The sequence below is a fragment of the Dendrobates tinctorius genome, unplaced genomic scaffold (assembly GCF_039654945.1).
Source record: "Dendrobates tinctorius isolate UK_male_01 unplaced genomic scaffold, ASM3965494v1 ptg000250l, whole genome shotgun sequence".
Lineage (NCBI taxonomy): Eukaryota > Metazoa > Chordata > Amphibia > Anura > Dendrobatidae > Dendrobates > Dendrobates tinctorius.
The window spans coordinates 7,184,288-7,206,486 of NW_027361917.1; the positions used below are offsets into that span (position 1 = coordinate 7,184,288).

The 22,199-nt window shown below is 44.6% G+C and overlaps 1 protein-coding gene across 1 annotated transcript; it reads left to right on the forward strand.

Annotated features, from left to right (window-relative positions):
- Positions 1–7,051: 7,051 nt before the first annotated feature.
- OVOL2 (ovo like zinc finger 2) lies at positions 7,052–19,814 on the forward strand. Its single transcript, XM_073557450.1, has 5 exons — positions 7,052–7,204; positions 7,301–7,547; positions 10,515–10,768; positions 17,584–17,770; positions 19,194–19,814. The coding sequence occupies exons 2-5, from the start codon at positions 7,448–7,450 to the stop codon at positions 19,502–19,504; spliced, it is 852 nt and encodes a 283-aa protein (XP_073413551.1). The 5' UTR covers positions 7,052–7,204; positions 7,301–7,447; the 3' UTR covers positions 19,505–19,814.
- The last annotated feature ends 2,385 nt before the right edge of the window (positions 19,815–22,199 follow it).

Consider the following 22,199-nt stretch of genomic DNA (forward strand, 5'->3'; position numbering starts at 1 on the left):
GTTAACCTGCAGGTGAAGCCATGTGGCCGCTGCACTGAAAGTCAGGCCGGTTACTAGCAGGAAATTAATCTTATTCCTTCCGGCAGCCTCAGGCTTTTAATCAGTTACGGCTCAGTATATAGTGAGTGGCAGCAGTAACCACGCCCCCCACTGACTGACAGCTGGCTCAGTAATGCATCAGGACAGAGCCGGCTGTCAGTTATAGTACTGGGCGTGGTTATAGCCGCCGCTCACTATTTACTGAGCGGTAACTGAAGGTGCGTCGGCTACACCTCTATGACTGAAAGCCCGAGGCTGCTGGAAGGAATAAAGTTAGTTTCCTCCTAGCAGGCGAGCTTTTGAAAATTATTGTCTTATTATTTGTCTACACCAAACGATGCACCACCGAGAAGAACAATAATCTTTGGTGCTCCAAGCATTTTACTTATTCATCGGGTGATTGGCAGTCAGTCAACCCGGTGACAACAACCTCCAACCTCCTCAGAAAACAGGTTGTCCTGCTGTGCAGCTGTCTATATGTCATCAAAGATGCTGCTATCTGTGCTAGAAGTGACAAGCAGCTATGTAGCATAAGTCTAGGAATAGATTATCAAGTACGCTCTTTTCCCCATAATGGTGCAGTGTAAACAGGTGGCTGCTCACCCGACAGGTAAGGGTGCTTTCACATTGCTTCTCTTACATGCTCGGTGGCCCTGTTGGGGCACACGTCTGAACCCCCCCCCCCAAAAAAAAAAATCGGGATTTGGACTTATGCATTGACGGGGCTATAGACTATAATGATGCTGGCACAGCGAATGTGCTCTCTGCCGTGCATCATTTTCGAGCATGTACGACTACAGGAGGAGGACACCCAGATGTAGAAAACTGCATATGACTGTCCGCCTCCAGTAGGCATACACACCTGAAAATGATGCATGACAGAGAGCACGTTTACTCTGTACCGTTACAGTCTTTGGCCCCATCTGCGCATAAGTCTGAATCACGTTTTACGGGGGTTCCAACTTTGGCCCTGATGGGGCCACTGACCGTGTACTAAACGCAGTGTGATAGCACCCTAAGCTAAATGCTCGTTTGTCCTGTGAACTGATCTTTTGGTTTGCTTAAAAGATCATTGTTCTTGACAACACATTGTCCTGTGTAAACAGGACCTGTGCTACCTTGAGGACTAGCAGCCTATGCACACAGAATGATCTATTACTAATCGCTCTGTGCACGTATTAAATGTGGTTGGCCTGTCTAAATAGACCACTAATTGGGAAAAATATACCAATCGGCAATTAACGCTGCTGGTTGGGTAGTCTAAGGGCCGTATAACACGGACGACGATCGCATCGCAATGCTCGGACTGGACAGCGGCTCTACTTACCCAAGCGTAACGGCATTTATTTCCATGAAAGCTAAGAAATCATTTGACCTTATGAACCAGCATTTTGGTTGTTTGTCGGGTAATCTGTTTGCACTGTACGAATAGTAGAAAAAGAACGTTTCTAGTAATACTTGTTCCCCATAATCGTGCCGTGTAAATGCAGCTTAAACCCCCTAAAAGTTTTTATCGTTCATGCTAGGGGAAATCTGAAGGTGGCTCATTTAAGGCGATCACTAGAGTTGGCAACCATCAGTCCTATAAAAGAAAGGTACAGATAAGACACTATAATACAAAGACTCTTAAGGTACTGTCACACTTAGAGATGTACCAGCGATCCCGACCAGCGATATGACGCGGTTAGGATCGCTGGTACATTGCTAAGTGGTCGCTAGTGAGCTGCCCCACAGGCAGATCTTACTAGCGACATCGCTGGGGACGGGGGTCGCTACTTACCTGTCACACCAGGCGATCCTGCGTCCTCCCGCCCGGCTCCACGCGTCGCTCGTCGTCACAGCAGGAAGCGCCGCAGGAAGCTGACGACGAGAATCAGTCCTGGACGTTCTCGCGTGATCAGCGATAACCAGCAGGGGAGCGGGTCGTAGGTAAGTATCACACATAGCGATATCGCTAGCAATATCGCTATAACGTCACAAGTTATAGCGATATTGCTAGCGATATCTCTTAGTGTGACATGCCCTATAGTGTCCCATATCTCTATGTCTTTATATCTATTGCTTGTAACGTTTTGCCCCAACTAATATCTGGCAGGACAAGCCCAAAGTTAATTTTTCGAAGGTATCTGCTGTGAACAGACTAGTTTACAAATTACAAGACTGTCTGCAGAGAGAATGACATAGCCGGGCACCACCCAAATTGTGCACATTTACAGCAAGGAACTATTTTTCTCTATTTTACTGCCTTATAGGTTGACATTTTGACATGTAAAAAAGCAGGTAGCGTGCTTTTCTGGTACTAACATGTCCCAGAGCAAATACATAACTACTTACCACTGCGCAGGTACTAGGAAGCAAACAGGGTTTACAAGATGTGGAATTTATCAGGTGATTCAAACTAACAGAATTTCCCCCTAAATAAAAAAGTATATTAAAAATACACGTTTAAATAGACGAGTTTGTGCTGAAAATAGAGTTACAAGCAATGTGATTATTACCTTTACAGCCACAAAGGTTGGAGACACTTATCTAAGCGCTCATGTGCGTGGTTGTTTTACAGCTCCCTACAATCTCTGGGCCATAATACAGCGCTCATACAAGTGTCAACTTTTGAAGTTGTTGCATGATCGTTAGATTTGACGAATATGAATGTAGTCTTGCTGTAAAGCCATCTATGTTTCACTAATTCTTCAGTACAAGAGTATGATGGAAAATGGCCCTCTTGGACTGATTAGCCTCACACCTTTCTTCTTCCTAAAAACAATCTACGGTATTTATATATATATTAGCTCCTTTGGTTTCTGTCTGATGTCACATCGACTCCAAAGAAGAATGGGCCTTTACACGGGGTAATAATCGGAGATTGAGCAATCATAAGAACATAACATCAGCAGATGTAAAAATATGATCAGTCACCCAACGAACAAGGAAAACACTATCGGGTGGGCGGCTCATTTACACTGGGTAAAAAAATCTTTGCTGCAGGCAGCACACCGCCCCGCGAAAATGAGGATGTGCTGCTGATAGTATGATGCTCTATGGAGAAGAATGGAAGCATACAGATCACTCCATAGTGCAGATATCCTTATGAAATGAATGGTGTTGGCAGACTCTTCAACGGCGTAAAGGAGTATGCTCACCTTGTCCACTGCAGATTGACCCAAAATACCCGTCATATACACTCACTGGCCACTTTATTAGGTACACCATGCTAGTAAGGGGTTGGACCCCCTTTTGCCTTCAGAACTGCCTCAATTCTTCGTGGCAGAGATTCAACAAGGTGCTGGAAGCATTCCTCAGAGATTTTGGACCATATTGACATGATGGCATCACACAGTTGGCGCAGATTTGTCGGCTGCACATCCCTGATGCGAATCTCCCGTTCCACCACATCCCAAAGATGCTCTATTGGATTGAGATCTGGTGACTGAGGAGGCCATTTGAGTACAGTGAACTCATTGTCATGTTCAAGAAACCAATCTGAGATGATTCGAGCTTTATGACATGGCGCATTATCCTGCTGAAAGTAGCCATCAGATGTTGGGTACATTGTGGTCATAAAGGGATGGACATGGTCAGCAACAATACTCAGGTAGGCTGTGGCGTTGCAACGATGCTCAATTGGTACCAAGGGGCCCAAAGAGTGCCAAGAAAAAATTCCCCACACCATGACACCACCACCACCAGCCTGAACCGTTGATACAAGGCAGGATGGATCCATGCTTTCATGTTGTTTACGCCAAATTCTGACCCTACCATCCGAATGTCACAGCAGAAATCGAGACTCATCAGACCAGGCAACGTTTTTCCAATCTTCTACTGTCCAATTTCGATGAGCTTGTGCAAATTGTAGCCTCAGTTTCCTGTTCTTAGCTGAGAGGAGTGGTACCCAGTGTGGTCTTCTGCTGCTGTAGCCCATCTGCCTCAAAGTTCGACGCACTGTGCGTTCAGAGATGCTCTTCTGCCTACCTTGGTTGTAACGGGTGGCAATTTGAGTCACTGTTGCCTTTCTATCAGCTCGAACCAGTCTGCCCATTCTCCTCTGACCTCTGGCATCAACAAGGCATTTCCGGCCACAGAACTGCCGCTCACTGGATTTTTTTTCTTTTTCGGACCATTCTCTGTAAACCCTAGAGATGGTTGTGCGTGAAAATCCCAGTAGATCAGCAGTTTCTGAAATACTCAGACCAGCCCTTCTGGCACCAACAATCATGCCACGTTCAAAGGCACTCAAATCACCTTTCTTCCCCATACTGATGCTCGGTTTGAACTGCAGGAGATTGTCTTGACCATGTCTGCATGCCTAAATGCACTGAGTTGCCGCCATGTGATTGGCTGATTAGAAATTAAGTCTTAACACACAGTTGGACAGGTGTACCTAATAAAGTGGCCAGTGAGTGTATATCACCAACAGAAAAGACAACAAGCCAAATAAGGAAAATATATAATTTTATTAATGCAATAGTGTAAAATTCATATTAATAATGGGGCAACTTACAGTTTTGCATCTACCTATCAATCCATTATCTATCTCTTTAGCAATCAATTATCTATATGTGCATCCATTTTCTATCTATCTATCTATCTATCTATCTATTTATGCATTATCTATCTTCCTTCCTCTATCTGTACATCCATTATCTATTTCCCTGTCTATTCATTATGAATCAATCTATTATCTCTCTGTCTATGCATCCATTTTCTAGCTTTATCTATCTATCTATCTGTCTGTCTATCTTTAAATCATGAAAAGAAGGCAGCACTCCAAAAAATATAAAGTTGAAAAAATGGGAATTGATTGAGCGCAAATGGCTATAGTTGCAAACATTGTTAGTGTAATTACATTTTTTAAGACTCAGTAGCATTTTCAGAAACTCATCATAAATGATATATATTCATTTCCACTCCATTATACAATGAATATACAACACATGTCAAAAAAGTCAAATCCAATAGTGTATCTAAAAGTTCATATAAAGTGCTTTGTGCTTTAAATGATCATAACTAATCTCAGATGTCCATCATAATTGGGACGAAAGGTGGCAGATGCGATTTAGCAATGATAAATGTAAGGCTATACACATGGGAAGAAGGAATCAATATCACCATTACACACTGAACGGGAAACCACTGGGTAAATCTGGCATGGAGAAGGACTTGGGGATCCTAGTTAATGATAAACTTACCTGGAGCAGCCAGTGCCAGGCAGCGGCTGCCAAGGCAAACAGGATCATAGGATGCATTAAAGGAAATCTGTCACCCTTTTTTTTTGGAATATGAGCTGCCGGCATCGACATCAGGGGCTTATCTACAGCATTCTGTAATGCTGTAGATAAGCCCCCAATGTAACCTGAAAGATAAGACAAAAGATTTAGATTATACTTACCGGGGGGGCGGTCTGGTCTTGGTCTGATGGGTGTTGCGGTCTGGTGCCTCCCATCTTCATACGATGCCATCCTCTTCTTTCCTTCCTGTCTTGGCTCCGGCGCAGGCGCACTGCTCTGCCCTGTTGAGGGCAGAGCAGAATACTGCAGTGCGCAGGTGCCGGACCTCTCCCAGCGCCTGCGCACTTCATGACTCTGCTCTGCCCTCAACAGGGCAGAGCAGTGCGCCTGCGCCGGAGCCAAGACAGGAAGGAAAGAAGAGGACATCATTGTATGAAGATGGGCGGCGCCGGACCGGACAGCGACACCGATCGGCCCGGCCCGGACGCCGGGGTGAGTATAATCTAACTCTTTTTTTCTTCTCTTTCAGGTTACATCGGGGGCTTATCTACAGCATTACAGAATGCTGTAGATAAGCCCCTGATGTCGATGCCGGCAGCTCATAGTCCAAAAAAAAAGGGTGACAGATTCCCTTTAAAAGAGGTCTGGATACACAAGATGAGAGCATAAGGCTATGTGCACACGTTGTGGATTTTGCTGCGAATCCGCAGCGTTTCTGGTCCTGCAGGTCCGTACAGTACCATTTTACTCTAAGTAAAATGGAAACCGCAGTGCAGACGGTGCGGAATTTTCTGCGCAGTTTTGCTGCGGTTTCACATCCGCAGAAAGAAATGACATGTCACTTCTTTTCTGCGGATTCTGCTGCGGTTTACCATCTCCTCCATTGTAGAGGTGATAAACCGCAGGGTAAAACCACAGCCTAATCTGCAGGTAAACTGCAGGTCTTTAAAGGGGATGGGGGAACTACAATACCCAGAGAGATTAACAAAATTAGGATTATTTACTCTAGAAAAAAACTGACTGAGGGGCGAACTAATAACCATGTATAAGTATATAAGGGGACAATACAAATATCTCTCCGAGAATCTGTTTATACCAAGGAAGGTGACGGTCACAAGGGGGCATTCTCTGCGTCTGGAGGAGAAAAGGTTTTTCCACATAGAAGAGGATTCTTTACTGTTAGGGCAGTGAGAATCTGGAATTCCTTGCCTGAGGAGGTGGTGATGGCGAACTCAGTCGAAGGGTTCAAGAGAGGCCTGGACGTCTTCCTGGAGCGTAATAATATTGTATCTTACAGTTATTAGGTTCTTTAGAAGGATGTAGTCATAACCGCCGATTATGATGCACGCCTGAGATTTGCTCTGATCAAGGGCAGGGCCCTCTCCCCTCAGTACCAGTCTGTCATTGTTAGTCTACTGTAAGTGATATTTGTATTTTGATGTGACCCTGTCTCATATACAGCACCATGGAATCAATGGCGCTCTATAAATAATTATCTATCTTCCTATGTCAAATCTATCCATCCATCATCCATCTTCCTCTACTTATCTATCTATCCATTCCCACTCGGATCGTGATGCCACGCGAGTGCGGCCGCCAATCAACGCTAGAAATGTGTCATATGAAGAGCAGGAACAGGTGACTGCATGAGGTAACAGGTAATGGTGTGGGGTGTGGATGGAGCTGGGGATTTTATTATATAGGATTGTATCATGTCACATTCTGTTATTCCTCCACTCCACACTTATAATGGCCACCCACTCATCCCTGGTCGCCAGGACCCTCCCTCACCAGGTAATCCCAGTGTAGGGTGGGCTCAGTGTCTGCAGGAATGAATGGGCTCCTGGTGGCGGTGGGGCTTTGTTACATTCCTGTGCAGACACTCAGCGGCCGCTCCATGAGGAAGGGCAGGGACTGAGCCGCTCCAACCGGTCGGACAGGTAAGGAGCTTGTTGACACCGTTATATTTGCAGTACGCATGCGCGCTGGAGCAGTTCCTGGTGCGGTAGGTTCTCTATTGCTCCTTTTCTCGGAAGTTTTTGGACAGTGGATACAAGTAGCGGAGGACACCTGAGGGCTGCTGGATCGTGCGGGCGCGGCACACCGGGCGGATCCGCGCTGGTACCGCATCGCTAGCAACTTCTCCAGGTGGAGGTGAGATCTCCGCGATCCATCGGATCACCATGCCCAGAGCCTTCCTTGTGAAGAGGAGGACGCCGCCGCCTGTAGTCCGCAGCTGGGACGAGCAGCCGGACGAGGAGAGAGCGGACACCTACATCCCAGGTGAGGGACGGAGGCAGACACCCACCTGTATGAAGGGTGTGTGTATATAATCCCATTACAGGCGGTGTATGGGCCACACTACTGCCATACTCTCCACACCCATATACTCCTATATGTACACACTCCTCTAATCTGTACAATCTCTCCACGTGTACCTGCTATACATGCCTCTGTAATCTATATACTGCTATACATACCTCTGTAATCTATATACCCCTCTACGTGCCTCTGTAATCTATATACTGCTATACATACCTCTGTAATCTATATAGCCTGTGCACACCTCTGTAATCTATATACCCCTCTACGTGCCTCTGTAATCTATATACCCCTCTACGTGCCTCTGTAATCTATATACCCCTCTACGTGCCTCTGTAATCTATATACCCCTCTACGTGCCTCTGTAATCTATATACCCCTCTACGTGCCTCTGTAATCTATATACCCCTCTACGTGCCTCTGTAATCTATATACCCCTCTACGTGCCTCTGTAATCTATATACCCCTCTACGTGCCTCTGTAATCTATATACCCCTCTACGTGCCTCTGTAATCTATATACCCTGTGCACACCTCTGTATACAGCTCTTATTCATGCTGCTCTCTTCCATACAGCCTCCTACCTGCAACTCCCAGCTTGAAAATGGCCCTATAGAAGAGCCGAGATGTTCCTGTCTAATTTTGTGCCTGGATGTTGGATACTTTTTTTTTTTTTTTGGAGTCCTGCTCTTATTCTTCATTTTCAAAGCTCTCCCATACAAACCTTTCTAATCTATACACCTTGTATAACCCCTCCATAATCTATGCAGTTCACTAGGTATACACTTCTCATAATCAGATACTCAATACAGGTTTCAGGTCTCCTCTAATATAAGGGTGTGTGTGCACACGTTGCGGAATCTGCTGCGGTGTTCAGTACCATTATAATCAATGGAAAACAAAAAACGCTGTGCACATAATGCGGATTTCTCTGCGCAGATTTGCTGCGGATTTGAATCCGCAGCATGTCAATTCTTTGTGCGGAATCCGCAGCGTTTTTACACCTGCTCCATTATAGAAATCTGCAGGTAAAACGCAGGTTATTGTACCTGCGGATTTAGTAAAATCCGCAGCAGAATCCACAACGTGTGCACATACCATTAAGCACCGATCCATCCATACACCTCTGATATATATGCCTCAAAACTATGCAGAAAAAAAAAAAATAAATAAATATATATATATGTACCCCTCTAATCTATACAGGCTTCCCATATACCCCCCTTTCTAATACTGCCATGATAAGTACAACCTGCATATATACACAGCTAAGGGTGTGTGCACACGCTGTGGATTTTTCCGCACGGATTTTGCGGTTTGACACTTCTACAATGGAGCAGGTGTGAAACCGCTGCGGATTCCGTACAAAGAAGTGACATGCTGCGGGTTTTGAAACCGCAGCAAATCCGTGCGGAAAAATTAGCATCATCTGCACTGCGGTTTGTTTTCCGTAGAATATAAAGGTACTGTACACCGCAGCAAAAACTGCTGTGGATCCGCAGTGTGTGCACACAGCCTAATTCATATACCTCTCACTTTACATCTGACTGTACAAACGTCACATACACTTTTTATGTGCCTCTATAATGCATGTGCGCTTCATATTTACACTTATTCAATTCATACAGTGTGTACATACATACACTTAGTGTAATATATATGTGTGTGTGTGTGAAATATACACTTTTTTTTTTTTTGGTAATGTAAACCAGCTGCAGATCACAGGATGTATGAGCTAAACGCGCAATCGGGTGAAATTGTTTTTAAGCTTCCTTAAAGATCCTCATTTTCAGGAGCACTTGGTCTCATGCAAACTGGCCATGTGCTGTCGAGAACAATGGCAGCTTGTGCACCCCAGAATCATTTTTGTTCACGTTGTCAGCGCATCAGGTTGTGTAGACAGGGCATTAAACAATCGCCAATCCTATGATTGTGTAGCGCTAACGAGCCCTAAGGCTGTGTGCACACGATGCAGATTTGCAGCGGATCCGCAGCGGATTTTACCGCGCAGAAACGTTGCATATCCGCATTGTGATGTATAGTAGCCTTAAAATCAATGATAAAAAATGAACCGCTGTGCAGACGCTGCAGATTTTTCCGCGCGGTTTTCCCGCGGTACAAAATCCGCAGCATGTTACTTCTTTTGTGCGGTTTTCCATCTCCCCTGTCACCAAATCCGCAGGGGGAAAACCGCAAGAAAACCGCAGGAAAAATGCAGGTCATTTGACCTGCGGATTTCTTTAATTCTGCGCGGAAAAATCCGCAGGGCTAAAAAGCCCGTCTGCACTCAGCCTTAATATCTATCTCCGCAGACAGTGATCGCTTTTTGGCCTGTATTCGCTAATCTGTAGTAATCTCATTAATCCCATCCTCGTCTATGCTGTGCAGTGCGGCAGAGTCCATGTGAGCTCCATTGTTAAGTTTCCAGGACCTCTGCTGTTTGTACAAGTGGCGCAGGTGCCCTGCCGGGTGATCTTGTGTTTGTCTTCAGAACAATGGGAATAGTTTAGCCTTGGGCTGCGGGGGAATGACCAGTCTAAGAATCAGGGGGTCCCAAGCTTAGACTTGGGGGGGAGAGAGTCAGGGATTACGCTTGGCTCTTAACTTCTGTTTGTCTTTCTTCTCTCACAATCTAACGGAAAGTCCACGCCATCAGCAGCTCCTCTGTGTTTGCTTTATGCCATTGACTTGTTAATGAGAGACTTGCATTGTGACTACACCCTCAGTTCAAACAGCGCAGCTCTCACCTGCCTCCTCCCCCCACTCCCTCCCAATCTGATGATTGTTGCTCAGGGGAAAAGGGATCAGCTTTACATATTTGCCTTTCAGTTCACTTTCGAAAAAAAAAATCCACACTTTGCCTCCCTGAACCCCGCAGGTGATGTTCTCCTTACACGCCGCTCACCTCCACCCTTGTGTTTGTCTCCAGACAGCATTGACTGCATCTTCCAGTATGTGACTGAGGACAGCCTGAGTAACAGCAGCAGCAATGGTGACCCTGTAGGGGACAGTCCGGAGAGGCGCAGCAGTGACTCCATCCTGTGTAAGGGGAACCTAACCACCCCCAACAGTGCTGACCGGTGTGAGGATGACTTATCCCCTGAAGCAAAAGGAAGCCAAGAAGAGAATGCAGAGGAACAGGCTCTGGATCTTAAGAAATCATCCGTCAGATCCAAAATTAAGGTATTTTGAGTTATTTAAGGGCAGACTGCCAAACTTCTCTTTCCCCTGTAGAAATAATTATCAATACATTGCATCTGTCTATCACTGTTTCCGAGATTTGTGACATGGCATATATCAATCCTGGGGGCAGGGATTGTAGAGTCCATCTTCCCATGTGCAGAAATGTTGTGTTTTTGTTTTTTTCCAGAGGTTTCCACACACACAATACGTAGCCACAACCTGACTTGATTATTGCATTTCTGCTGCGTTTTCTCCTTTCATTGATGCGTTGATGATGTAATGTTTTAGGCCCCCTTCACCCATCCTGATATTTGTGGTACTCGAAAAACCAGTACCGGTGAGGTCCATGTGACACCATCCGTGTCTTCATTAAATGAAGATAATAATACCAAAGAATTTGTGTTTGCAATCATTTTCAGGAAGAAACTGAGTATTATCTGACAGAATTGCAGGGGTGTCAATACTTTTGGCCACAACTGTACAAGTGCTTCTCAAAAATTAGAATATCATCAAAAAGTTAATTTATTTCAGTTCTTCAATACAAAAAGTGAAACTCGTCTATTATGTGTTTATTTCTGTTAATGTTGATGATTATGTCTTACAGCAAATGAAAATGGCTGTAATCCATAATCATCAACATTAACAGAAATAAACACGTGAAATAGATCACTCTGTGTGTAATGACTATAGAATATAGGAGTTTCACTTTTGGCATTGAAGACCTGAAATTAACTTTTTGATGATATTCTAATTTTGTGAGAAGCGCCTGTAGTAGATTTTTTTTTTTTTTTTTTTTTTTTTTTATAATCGGTGCATTTTGTGCATCTAATGTAAATCTATGTGGAAAGTCTGCACATAAAACTCAGCACTCTTGAGAAATTGACTTGCTGCAGATTTGAAAAATGCACCCCGCGGCCAAAATCCGCACCCCATTTCGCACGCTGCGGATTGGTCTGCGGGTTTGTATCTGCGGAACCGCAGGTGAAACCACAGGTAAAATGACCTGCGGTTTTCCCCTGCGGTTTATTACCTCTACAATGGAGGAGATGGTGAACCGCAGCGGAATCTGCAGAAAACAAGTGACATGTCATTTCTTTCTGCGGATTCAAAACCGCAGCTTTTCCGCAGTTAAAAATCCGCAGCATGTGCACAGCAGATTGTAAATCCCATAGATTTACATGCTACTGTACACTGTCTGCAGAACTGCTGCAGATCCGCAGCGGCCAAAACCACAGCGGATCCACAGCAAAAAACGCAGCGTGTGCACATAGCCTAAGTGCCCACGTTGCAGAAATGCTGTGGAAATGTCTGCAGCATTTCCGCAACTCCCTGCCGCGGGTAAAACCATGAACACAAGTGTTTTGCACGAGTTTTTAGCTTGCAGAATGCTAGCGTTTTCCAACCAATCTGTAGCATCGCTTGGAAAAGTGTTTGACAGGTTGGTCACACTCGTCAAACATAGTGTTTGACGAGTGTGACCAACTTTTTACTATTGATGCTGCCTATGCAGTATCAATAGTAAAAGAATGTTAAAAATAGTAAAAAAAAAATAGGGATATACTTGCCCCTGGAGTCGTCCCGCCCCTCATTGGCGTTGCCGGCAACTTCCGTTCCCAGGGATGCCTTGTGACAATGACCTCCGATGACGTAGTGCCACGTGAGACCGCTACGTCATCAGAGGTCATTCGCGCAAAGCATCCCTGGGAATGGAAGATGCTGGCAGCGTGGCTGAGAGGCGGGAGGACTCCGGGGGCTGGCAGAAGGTGAGTGTATCACTATTATTTTAATTCTATTTTTTTTACAGGAATATGGTACCCAGGATATGGAGGACATTCTCCTCTCCTCCAGACCCTGGGTACCATCCGCACATGAAGCGCTCACTTTACGCATGGTGGGCAGAGCCACATGCGTAAAATGAGCGTTTCAATGCAATCGTATGGCAGCGGAATCGCCGTGATTCCGCAGAAATAATGGACATGCTGCAGATTTTACCGCTATGTGACTCCGCACCGGTAAAATCCGCAGCATTGACACAGCAACTGCGGAATCCCATAGAATTGCATGGGGATGCGTATTTTTAAGCGTTTCCGCTGCGCAAAAATGCGGCAGAAACGCATAAAAAACGCAGTGTGGGCACACAGCCTAAGGCTGCGTTCACATAATGTTTGCAACTATATTCAGTGGCTCCGTTGGGGCTTTCGTTCAAACCCCCACAAAACCGGATTTGGGCTTATGCACCGGCGGAGCCTTTGACTACCATGATCCAGACAGAGCCATTGTGTTCTGTTGTGCATCGTTTCCATCTATTGGTGCACACACAGACATAGTAGATTACGCCTTGCTGCCCGCCTCCACTATGGCGTATACAGCCGGCTGCATCACTGTTGTAAACGGCTCTGTCGGTGCATATACCCAAATCTTGTTCTGCGGGGGTTCGGACGGAAGCCCAGATGGAACCACTGAACGTACCGCTGGCGGACGTTATGCCAGACCCTATTTACTTGAATGGGACCGTGTCACAAAGTTCTGATCCAAATCTGGTGCTTGAGAATTTACTCTTTGGTTGGCTTCACACGCAGCATTTTTCATGGTACACATTTGTAACGTGTGATTTTAATTTTTTTTTAAATTTTAATATATATATATCTATCATGTATGTGCGAAAAAGCGGAATCGGGGGATTTAGAGCTGTCTATGCCTAGAAGAATGTGGAAAATACTTGTAACCCAATGTTTAATTCTATTTATAATGATGATTTAATACTGACTTCTAGTTCTTCTTATTTATGTTATATTTTATCATTTGGGGTTACACAGGAGAGAACACAGATATAAGTTTCTGCAGAGTGTTCTGGCTGGTCACATCCCACTTAGCACATCTCCGGGGGCATTGCTTCTGATTGCCCCAGCATCGGAGCCTTTGATCAGTGATGGGCGAGGTTTCCTCCTAATTACATATAGGAAGCAGATAAATTAAAGGCGAGTGTCCTATAATCTGCAGTCAGTTCACCTCTGATATTCCTTGTTGTTTCACCGGAGATCAATAATTTTAACAAAATCACTGAAGTGAAGGAATCTAAAGCTGTCATAGACCCAATCTAGTTGTCTGTATGGTCGGCAGCTCTGATGTAACACTTGGGGCTTATTCACACATAGCGCTTTTGTTAAAAAAAAAAAAAAAACACTTGCAGCAAAATGAATGAGATTTTTAATATCTGACTCAGGATTTTTTTTTCCTTGCGGTCTCTTGAATTGATCACTTTTTTTTTTTTTTTTTTCCTTTTTACTGTAGACTGTAAATGCAGCAGACAGAGGTTAACAGCGGTATTTAACATGAAGATGATGGCTGAATAACACAGCCAATATCTGCCGGGAAAGAAGCAGACTCAATTACTGAGCCTACATCAGAGTGGGACCCGACATGTGACGTACCTGTACGTCATATGTTGGGAAGGGGTTAAATAAACCTTTTGTATTACATGTAATTTAAAAAGAAAAGAACAAAATGGCAGTTTTTTTTTCTTCACATCACAATCTGTATTAGAAAGCAAAATTAGTTATCTTGCAATTTTCACAAAGGCCACTGGGACTATTGTAGACTCGTACTTCCTACCTTTTCTTGGCGAGTTTTCAGCAGGCTCATGATCATCAGAGGCAGGATTGCAATGACTGATAAAACCCCTTATGCACAGCTAATAAGACAGGTCCCACCAATTACAATTGATGTCACAGCTGACCCTGCTCTCCTTCCCATTAAAGTGACCTTTGCACACGCTCACTAGATGGTCTAATACTGTACATTGCTGCTAAGTTACATGTGAATTGTCTGAAACAACTAAGTTAGTCTGAAAAAAAAAAAAAGTGCCAGTGTGAAAATTCCTATTTCTCATTTTGATTTTTAATAAAAATTTGATTTATTTATGGGAAAAAAATGCCAAAATGAAAAAAAAAAAAAAAAAAAAAAATATATATATACTTTATACAAAATCCCAATAATACTGTTTATGACACATTCTCTTTAAAGCAGAATATTATTTGGTGGGAATTAATACATTATTTTAATCACTATTTTAACATAAATGTTGATATAAAGCTTACATCTTTGTTTAATCCATAAAAGACTAAAGCACATTTTGGGGATTTTTTTTTTTAATTTACTTAAATTCATATATTGTAAAAAAACATTTTTGGCTTTGTGTACCTGCACATTGCTTGATGCTGAATGGTCTAACAGAGAATATATAAATCACCTGGTTCTGACAGGAGCGTTGCAACCCTTATCTGTCTCTTTCTGGGCTCTTCTCAATTGAATTATGACCACAAAGAACAGTTTGACTTTGACATGGACTGTATCCGTAAATGAGCAGAGAGGAGCTTCGAAAAAGACAGATAAGAGTTATAAACTCCCCAAGAGCTTGCAGCATAAGCTGACTGAGGGATTCTTTCAGGGCTCCATTTCGGGATTCGATCCAGCGACCTTTTTCCTTTTGGTTGGTTTCCCTTTCTGTTGAGCTACAGTCGTCTTTGTCTGTGTTCAAATGTTGATGGTTTATTTTTGTCTTGATTTTTTTTTTTTTTTTTTCCTTGGTTGGCTTTTCTCCATGTGCTTTCCATTTTCCCTTTTGACTTTGTCCTATCACATTTTGAGATGGGATCTATATGTTGACATTTCACTTGCCTCGCTTGCTGGTTATACTTCTATGTAGATTGGTGTTTGGAGTTCTAGCTCCTCAGCTAGGGATTTACCTAGTCTGGTAAGCCACAGTTTTCACCTTTCCTTTCTTGACGCTTGGAGGTTTCATGTATTTGGTTTGTTTTCCTTATTCATCCCTGTCTATCCGTTTTATGAACATGTTTTTAGTTTATGACCCTAGGTTCTTGTGTCTTACTGCACACTTTCCTCTACTTTTGTTAAATTTGTGTTGCGGCCTCCACTCTGGTTGCTCAGGACATGTGAGAAATCTCTCGACGGCCTTTTAGAGAGCCAGGTCCGAGGTTGTATGGCTAGGGACTTTTCCAGTCTATTCAGGGACTAGTTGGGTACAAGTGTGGCTTCTTACTTTTGGTAGTTATTTCCCTCTTCTGTTACCCATGTGAGTGTGTGAGCGTGTTCCTAATAGCTTCTTAGATAACTCTTTCTGCAGCCAACAATAGACAATGCAGCACAGACTACAGGAAAATATGAAGATGTTTTTTTAATTGAAATCCAATTGGAAATATAATTTTAGCTCAAAATGCATAAATTTTACTTTAAAAAAATTGCCTAACAAAGTGTCCATATGATTTATTGTCTGGGGCACACACACAACCCCATAGCACCAAAAGCACTTAGACCATCCGCGAGCATACGTTTATCACCTGTTCCATATCTAAGGTGTAAATGTGTAACCTCATCAAGCATTTTGGCAATAGTTCCTATGACCGACCAACACATCCACCTTTTGAGATTTTCTCTATCCGAACCTATACAAGATCAGTGTCTTTTATACTTGCATTGTCTACTTTCAGCAGTGATAGTATGGCTGAGAACCACTGTGTGGTAAGGTTGTGATCCCATTCGCATCGTGTGTGAATACACTAGTTCTCTCTTGGTGACAACCCTATACATAGAAGTCTCATGTCCCTCCACCATGTAACGCTAATGTCTGGCCAGCACTGGCTCGTCCTGCAATATCAGATGACTGGCGGAGGTTAGAGACTCTAGTTTCATTTAAAAAGATTTCCCTGAGACAACTCCTTTTAGGCTCCATTCCCATAATCCGTAATTGAGTTTCTGATGTGGCAGCATTTCTGCACATATTAGCTAAATAAGGTTACTTGTGATTTTAGCACTTTGTCTCTTTGATGTCCTATTTTAAATAAAGCTTCTTTGTTTTTGATACTTCCTAGTATTTGGCTTTGATTAAACTTTGATACAGTCATGTGTGGATTACATTGATTTTTTTTTTTTTTTTTTTTATGCACTGTAGCCTTGCAGTGCTGGGGTCCTGGGTTGAAATCCCACCAAGGACAACATCTGCAAGGAGTTTGTATGTTCACCCTGTGTTTGCGTGGGTTTCCTCCCACACTCCAAAGACATACTGATGGGGAATTTTAGATTGTGAGCCCCAAAGGGGACAGTGATGAGGTCTGCAAAGCGCTGTGGAATATGATGGTGCTATATAAGCAAAGTATAATAATTTTTTTATCAGTTTGCCACCTTGGAAACGCACTAAAAATGCATATGCATTTTTGTTACCTGAAGATTTTCTGCATGTAATCTTGTAGACTATGAGCTCTCGTGGGCAGGGTCCTCTCTCCTCCTATATCAGTCGGTGACTTGTTTTTTATGTATATGTCCACATGTCTGCCCGCTGACCAGAGTGATGGGATTTAATGCTTTTGCACAACAAAACTTCTTTTCCCCATGTGCTCCCTAGAGTGACGAGTGCCTCTGCACGTAGGTGGGGAGAGACCTGTCACTCCAGGGCAGCGAGTGGGGAAAACGCCACCAGGGACCACCATCGCCCACCTGCCTGATAGTCTCCCTTGCGGCTCACTCCTCCTGTGACTTTTAACAGTGATTTTTCTCTGAAACACCGTAGCCGCTCAGTCATCCAGCCACTGTCTGATACTACAACGTATGCATTTATCTGTTGCTGCCAACACTTCATATTTATCAAAGTCTGAATTTAGTCTTATGAGAGGAAAATGTGTAGGACAGGTCACACCAGTTTTTTCTTCTTCACCTCTATGACCGTTCTTACAACCGCGTCTATCTTGATTGCTTGTTTACCGGTGTTTGTTCTAACTGAGGCGCATTGTGCATTTTCTTAGGTCACCACTGGATCACTGAGCGAGGAGATTTATAGCTGTGACATGTGTGGTAAAGGCTTCCGTTTGCAGCGCATGCTCAATCGCCACCTCAAGTGCCATAACCAGGTTAAAAGGCACCTCTGCACCTTCTGTGGCAAAGGCTTCAACGACACGTTTGATCTGAAAAGACACGTGAGGACTCACACAGGTATGTACGCGGCACCCTCTCTAAGGGCCACTGCTGCCCCCTGCAGGTCATCTGCTGAAAGGGCTCCTGCCCTCATTGTGGAATCACATTTGATGTTGAACATTTTATCCCATTTGGAACTTTTCCTTTTTTTGTTTGTTGGTTTTTTTGTTTGTTAAAGGACATTAAAAAATTGGGTGAGGTCATTCAAAACTACAACTTGCCCTGCAGAGAAAAAAAATAAAAAAACCAAACCCTTATATGGCTATGTTGGAGATTAAAAAAATAAAAATAAAGGCTCTTGAAAGAAGAGAAGGAAATAAAAAAAAAAAAAAATATATATATACACACACACACGTGTTTCTCACAACATTATAATATCATCAAAAAGTTAATTTATTTCAGTTCTTCAATACAAAAAGTGACACTCATATATTATATAGAGTCATTACAGACAGAGTGATTTATTTCTGTTAATGTTGATGATTATGGCTTACAGCCAATGAAAACCCAAAAGTCATTATCTCAATAAATTAGAATACTTTATAACACCAGCTTGAGAAATGATTTTAAAATCTGAAATGTTGGCCTATTGAGATGTCTGCTCAGTAAATGCACTCAATACTTGGCAGGGGCTACTTGGGCATCAATTACTTCATCAAAGCGGCGTGGCATGGAGGCGATCAGCCTGTGGCACTGCTGAGGTGTTATGGAAGCCCAGGTTGCTTTGCTAGACGAGCTGAAGGCTGCTGCATTGTTGGGTCTGGTGTCTCTCATCTTCCTCTTGACAATACCCCATAGATTCACAATATACCTTAGAGATCAAGGTCCCAGAGTCTGGAGGAAGAGTGGAGAGGCCACAGTCCAAGCTGCTTGAGGTCTAGTGTGATGTTTCCACAATCAGTGATGGTTTGGGGAGCCATGTCATCTGCTGGTGTAGGTCCACTGTGCTTTATCAAGAACAAAGTCAGCGCAGCCTCTACCAGGAAATGTTAGAGCACTTCATGCTTCCCTCTGCCAACAAACTTTTTGGAGATGGAAATTTCATTCTCCAGCAGGACTTGGCGCCTGTCCACACTGCCAAAAGTAACAATTCCTGGTTTACAAACAACAATATCACTGTGCTTGATTGGCAGCAAACTAGTCTGACCTTAGCCCCATAAAGAATCTATGGATTATTGTCAAGAGGAAGATGAGACACCAGACCCAACAATGCAGACGAGCTGAAGGCTGCTATCAAAGCAACCTGGGCTTCCATAACACCTCAGCAGCGCCACAGGCTGAGCACCTCCATGCCACGCCGCATTGATGCAGTAATTGATGTAAAAGGAGCCCCAACCAAGTATTGAGTGCATTTACTGAACATACATTTTTCATGGTGCACACAGGCAGCATTAGAGTATGTATGTAATTATTATGCATTCCTTTTAAATTTTACTTCCAGGAATCCGCCCATATAAATGCGACATCTGCAACAAAGCATTTACTCAGCGCTGCTCACTGGAATCTCATCTGAAGAAAATCCATGGGGTACAGCAAGGGTATGCATACAAGCAGAGGAGGGACAAGCTGTTTGTCTGTGAGGAATGCGGGTACACCGGGCCGTCCCAGGAGGATTTATATTTGCACGTATACAATCTGCACCCTGGCAGCGCCTTCCTTAAGAAGACCACAAAAAAACTGACGGCACTTCTACAAAACAAAATCGCATCTGTTCTACATGGCAGTCCTAAACCAGAAGAAGAGGTGGAGTGAGAAGCACGTGAACTTTTTGTTCAGATGTTTACAAATTACATGAACTTTTATATATTTTTACTGCTAATTTTATTATTTTTACTAAGGTAGAGGGATACCTACATTTTAATTAGTGATAGGCGAGTATCATTGTTGCTCGGGTCTCTCCGAGCATACTCAGGTGATCTCCGAGTATTTTGGCGTGCTCGGCGATTTTAGTTTTCGTCGTCTCATCTGCATGATTTGTGACTTGTAGACAGGCTGAATACATGTGGGAATTCACTAACAAACAGGCATTCCCCACATGTATTCAAGCTGTCTAGCAGTTGCAAATCATGCAGCTGAGACGACGATAACTAAATCTCTGAGCACGCCAAAATACTCAGAGGACACCCGAGAATGCTCGGGAAAACCCGAGCAATGAGTATACTTGCTCATCACTTATTTTAATACATGATACAATTGTCCTAGAGGAACACTACTGACTTTTAGCTTAAATGAAAAAAACTACATTTTTTTTCTCTCTATTATTTAATGCCCAGCGTTTGGTTTTGAGACAAGAATAATGTGTACATATTATGATATAATAGCTGTAAAGCTATATAACGTGTCTCTATGCCAACAATTGTAAAAAAAACAAAACAAATAACAAAAAAAAAACATTTTTCTTTGTATACTAACTTTTTTTTTTTATATTGTACTTTATATAATGGGTGCTGGTGCCTTTTAATAAATATAAGGTTTACATTTTGTTCTCTTTTCACATTTTTTAGCATGCGCTATTGCACAAGTTGTGTAATGGAAACCTACAAAAAGTATATACAGGTTGTGACTCACACAAATTTCTAGCAAAACTGTAATACGGTATGTTTATCGGTCGTCCATGACAGCACCACTTGAGAGAGGGGATCCGCCCTTCAGGAACAGGAAACCTACAGATACAAAAGGGCGGCACCTCTCCCACGCATCAGTTGGTTTCCTGTTCCTAGAGGACGGGACTTCCTTCAGATCGTCCATCATGGAGTCGCCGAGGGATTCCCTGGCCGGCTGACCGACCCAGGTAGCGAGGGGGTCTCCTACCTCGGTCAAGCTCGGGTCCCTGGAAGCGCCACGGTGGGGCCGGGTAGGTCTCCACGACTGTGGTGAGAGCAGGTGGAGCCAGGGGTCCGGTGGACAGCCGCCTCCATGTTGCCGCACCAGGAGGTATGTATGTCCCGGGCCCCTCCTGGTGCGCTCTCCCCGTGGTCCGCTCTCCCCTCTTCCGGCCGGGCCGGCGTTGGCGCCCGGTCGGCGGGCGCAGGTCGGCGCACGTGGGGGCTGTGGCCTGGCCTGAGCCGGGGGCGCCGTGCCGGCTCCTTCAGCGCGTCCCCGCAGGCCTCAGATGGGCGGCGGAAGTGACGCGGCGGAGGGGGCGGGGCCGGGGACGCCAAAACCGGAAGTCGGGTGCCGGCCGGCTTCTGGCGCGCGCCGCGTGTGCACGGCGATGCTGGGCGGCGCGCGGTGGCCGGGGTGGGGGGGGGGGAGGATGACCGGAGCTTGCGGGGGGAGGGTCGCGGGGGGGTCCTGGGTGGCAGGTGCACGCCAGAACCCTGCTGATCCAGACAAGGAGGCCTTAAAAGGCAGGAGGGGACGCTGCTGGGGTGCTTCTGAAGGCCAGCGATGGATACGACAGAAGCCCCCACAGAGCAGCTGGACGAGGTGCAGGAGCACCCACAGAAACAGGCCACAGTGAAACCACATGCGAGTGGCCAGCAAAAGAAACAGAAACGTCCGAGCGAACAGAGCCACAGAAGTTCCTCCAGAATAAAGGACCCTCCTTCCTCCCTCCGTGATCCGGTACCTGCCTCATCTGCATGGGTAAGAGATCTCCGTGAATGTACCCTGATGAAGTGTTCCCTTATGTTTTTTTTCGCAGGGGAGGAAAGCTACGGGAAAACAGAAGCACAGGGAATGTGCCCTCTGTAGTTGCCCCTTGCCGGACGGCCACTCTAAAAAGTTGTGTCAGCCATGCGTGAGACAAACGGTAGGGGTGGAAGGGGACGTTGGCCCTGGGGTAGATTGACAGGCCCTTACACTCTCCCCCGTCCATACAGGTAGCGGAAGAAACGCCGGACTTCACCACGAGCCTGAGGGACATAATCAGGACAGAGATAAAAGCCCTATCTAAAAAGGACTCCTCTAGGGGAAGAGAATGTAGTTTCTCAGGTTCAGAGTCCTCGACCGCCCTAAGGATCGATGACTCTTCAGATTCCCCGGCCTCCACTTCATCTTCTTCGGAGGAAGACTCGAGTCGATTCTGCTTCCCCTTAGACCAGATGGATAAGCTAGTTAAAGCAATAAGGTCCACCATGGGGGTAGTAGACACAAAACCGGAACTTTCAGCTCAGGACGTGATGTTCGGGGGTCTAGATCCCAGGAAGCGGAAGGCCTTTCCATTAAATAAGGTCCAGAGCCTAATAGATAGGGAATGGAAGAGACCTGAAAAAAGAGGCTCCTTACCTCCGGCCTTCAAGCGGAGGTACCCGTTTGACGACCCAGTGGTAGACAGATGGGATAAAGCCCCTAAACTGGATGCGGCAGTAGCCAAAGCCTCCAAAAAATCCTCCATTCCCTTCGACGACATGGCCTCTTTAAAAGACCCGCTAGATAAGAAAGCAGACTCCTTTTTGAAAGGAACTTGGGAGATGTCAGCAGGTGCTCTAAGACCAGCGATAGC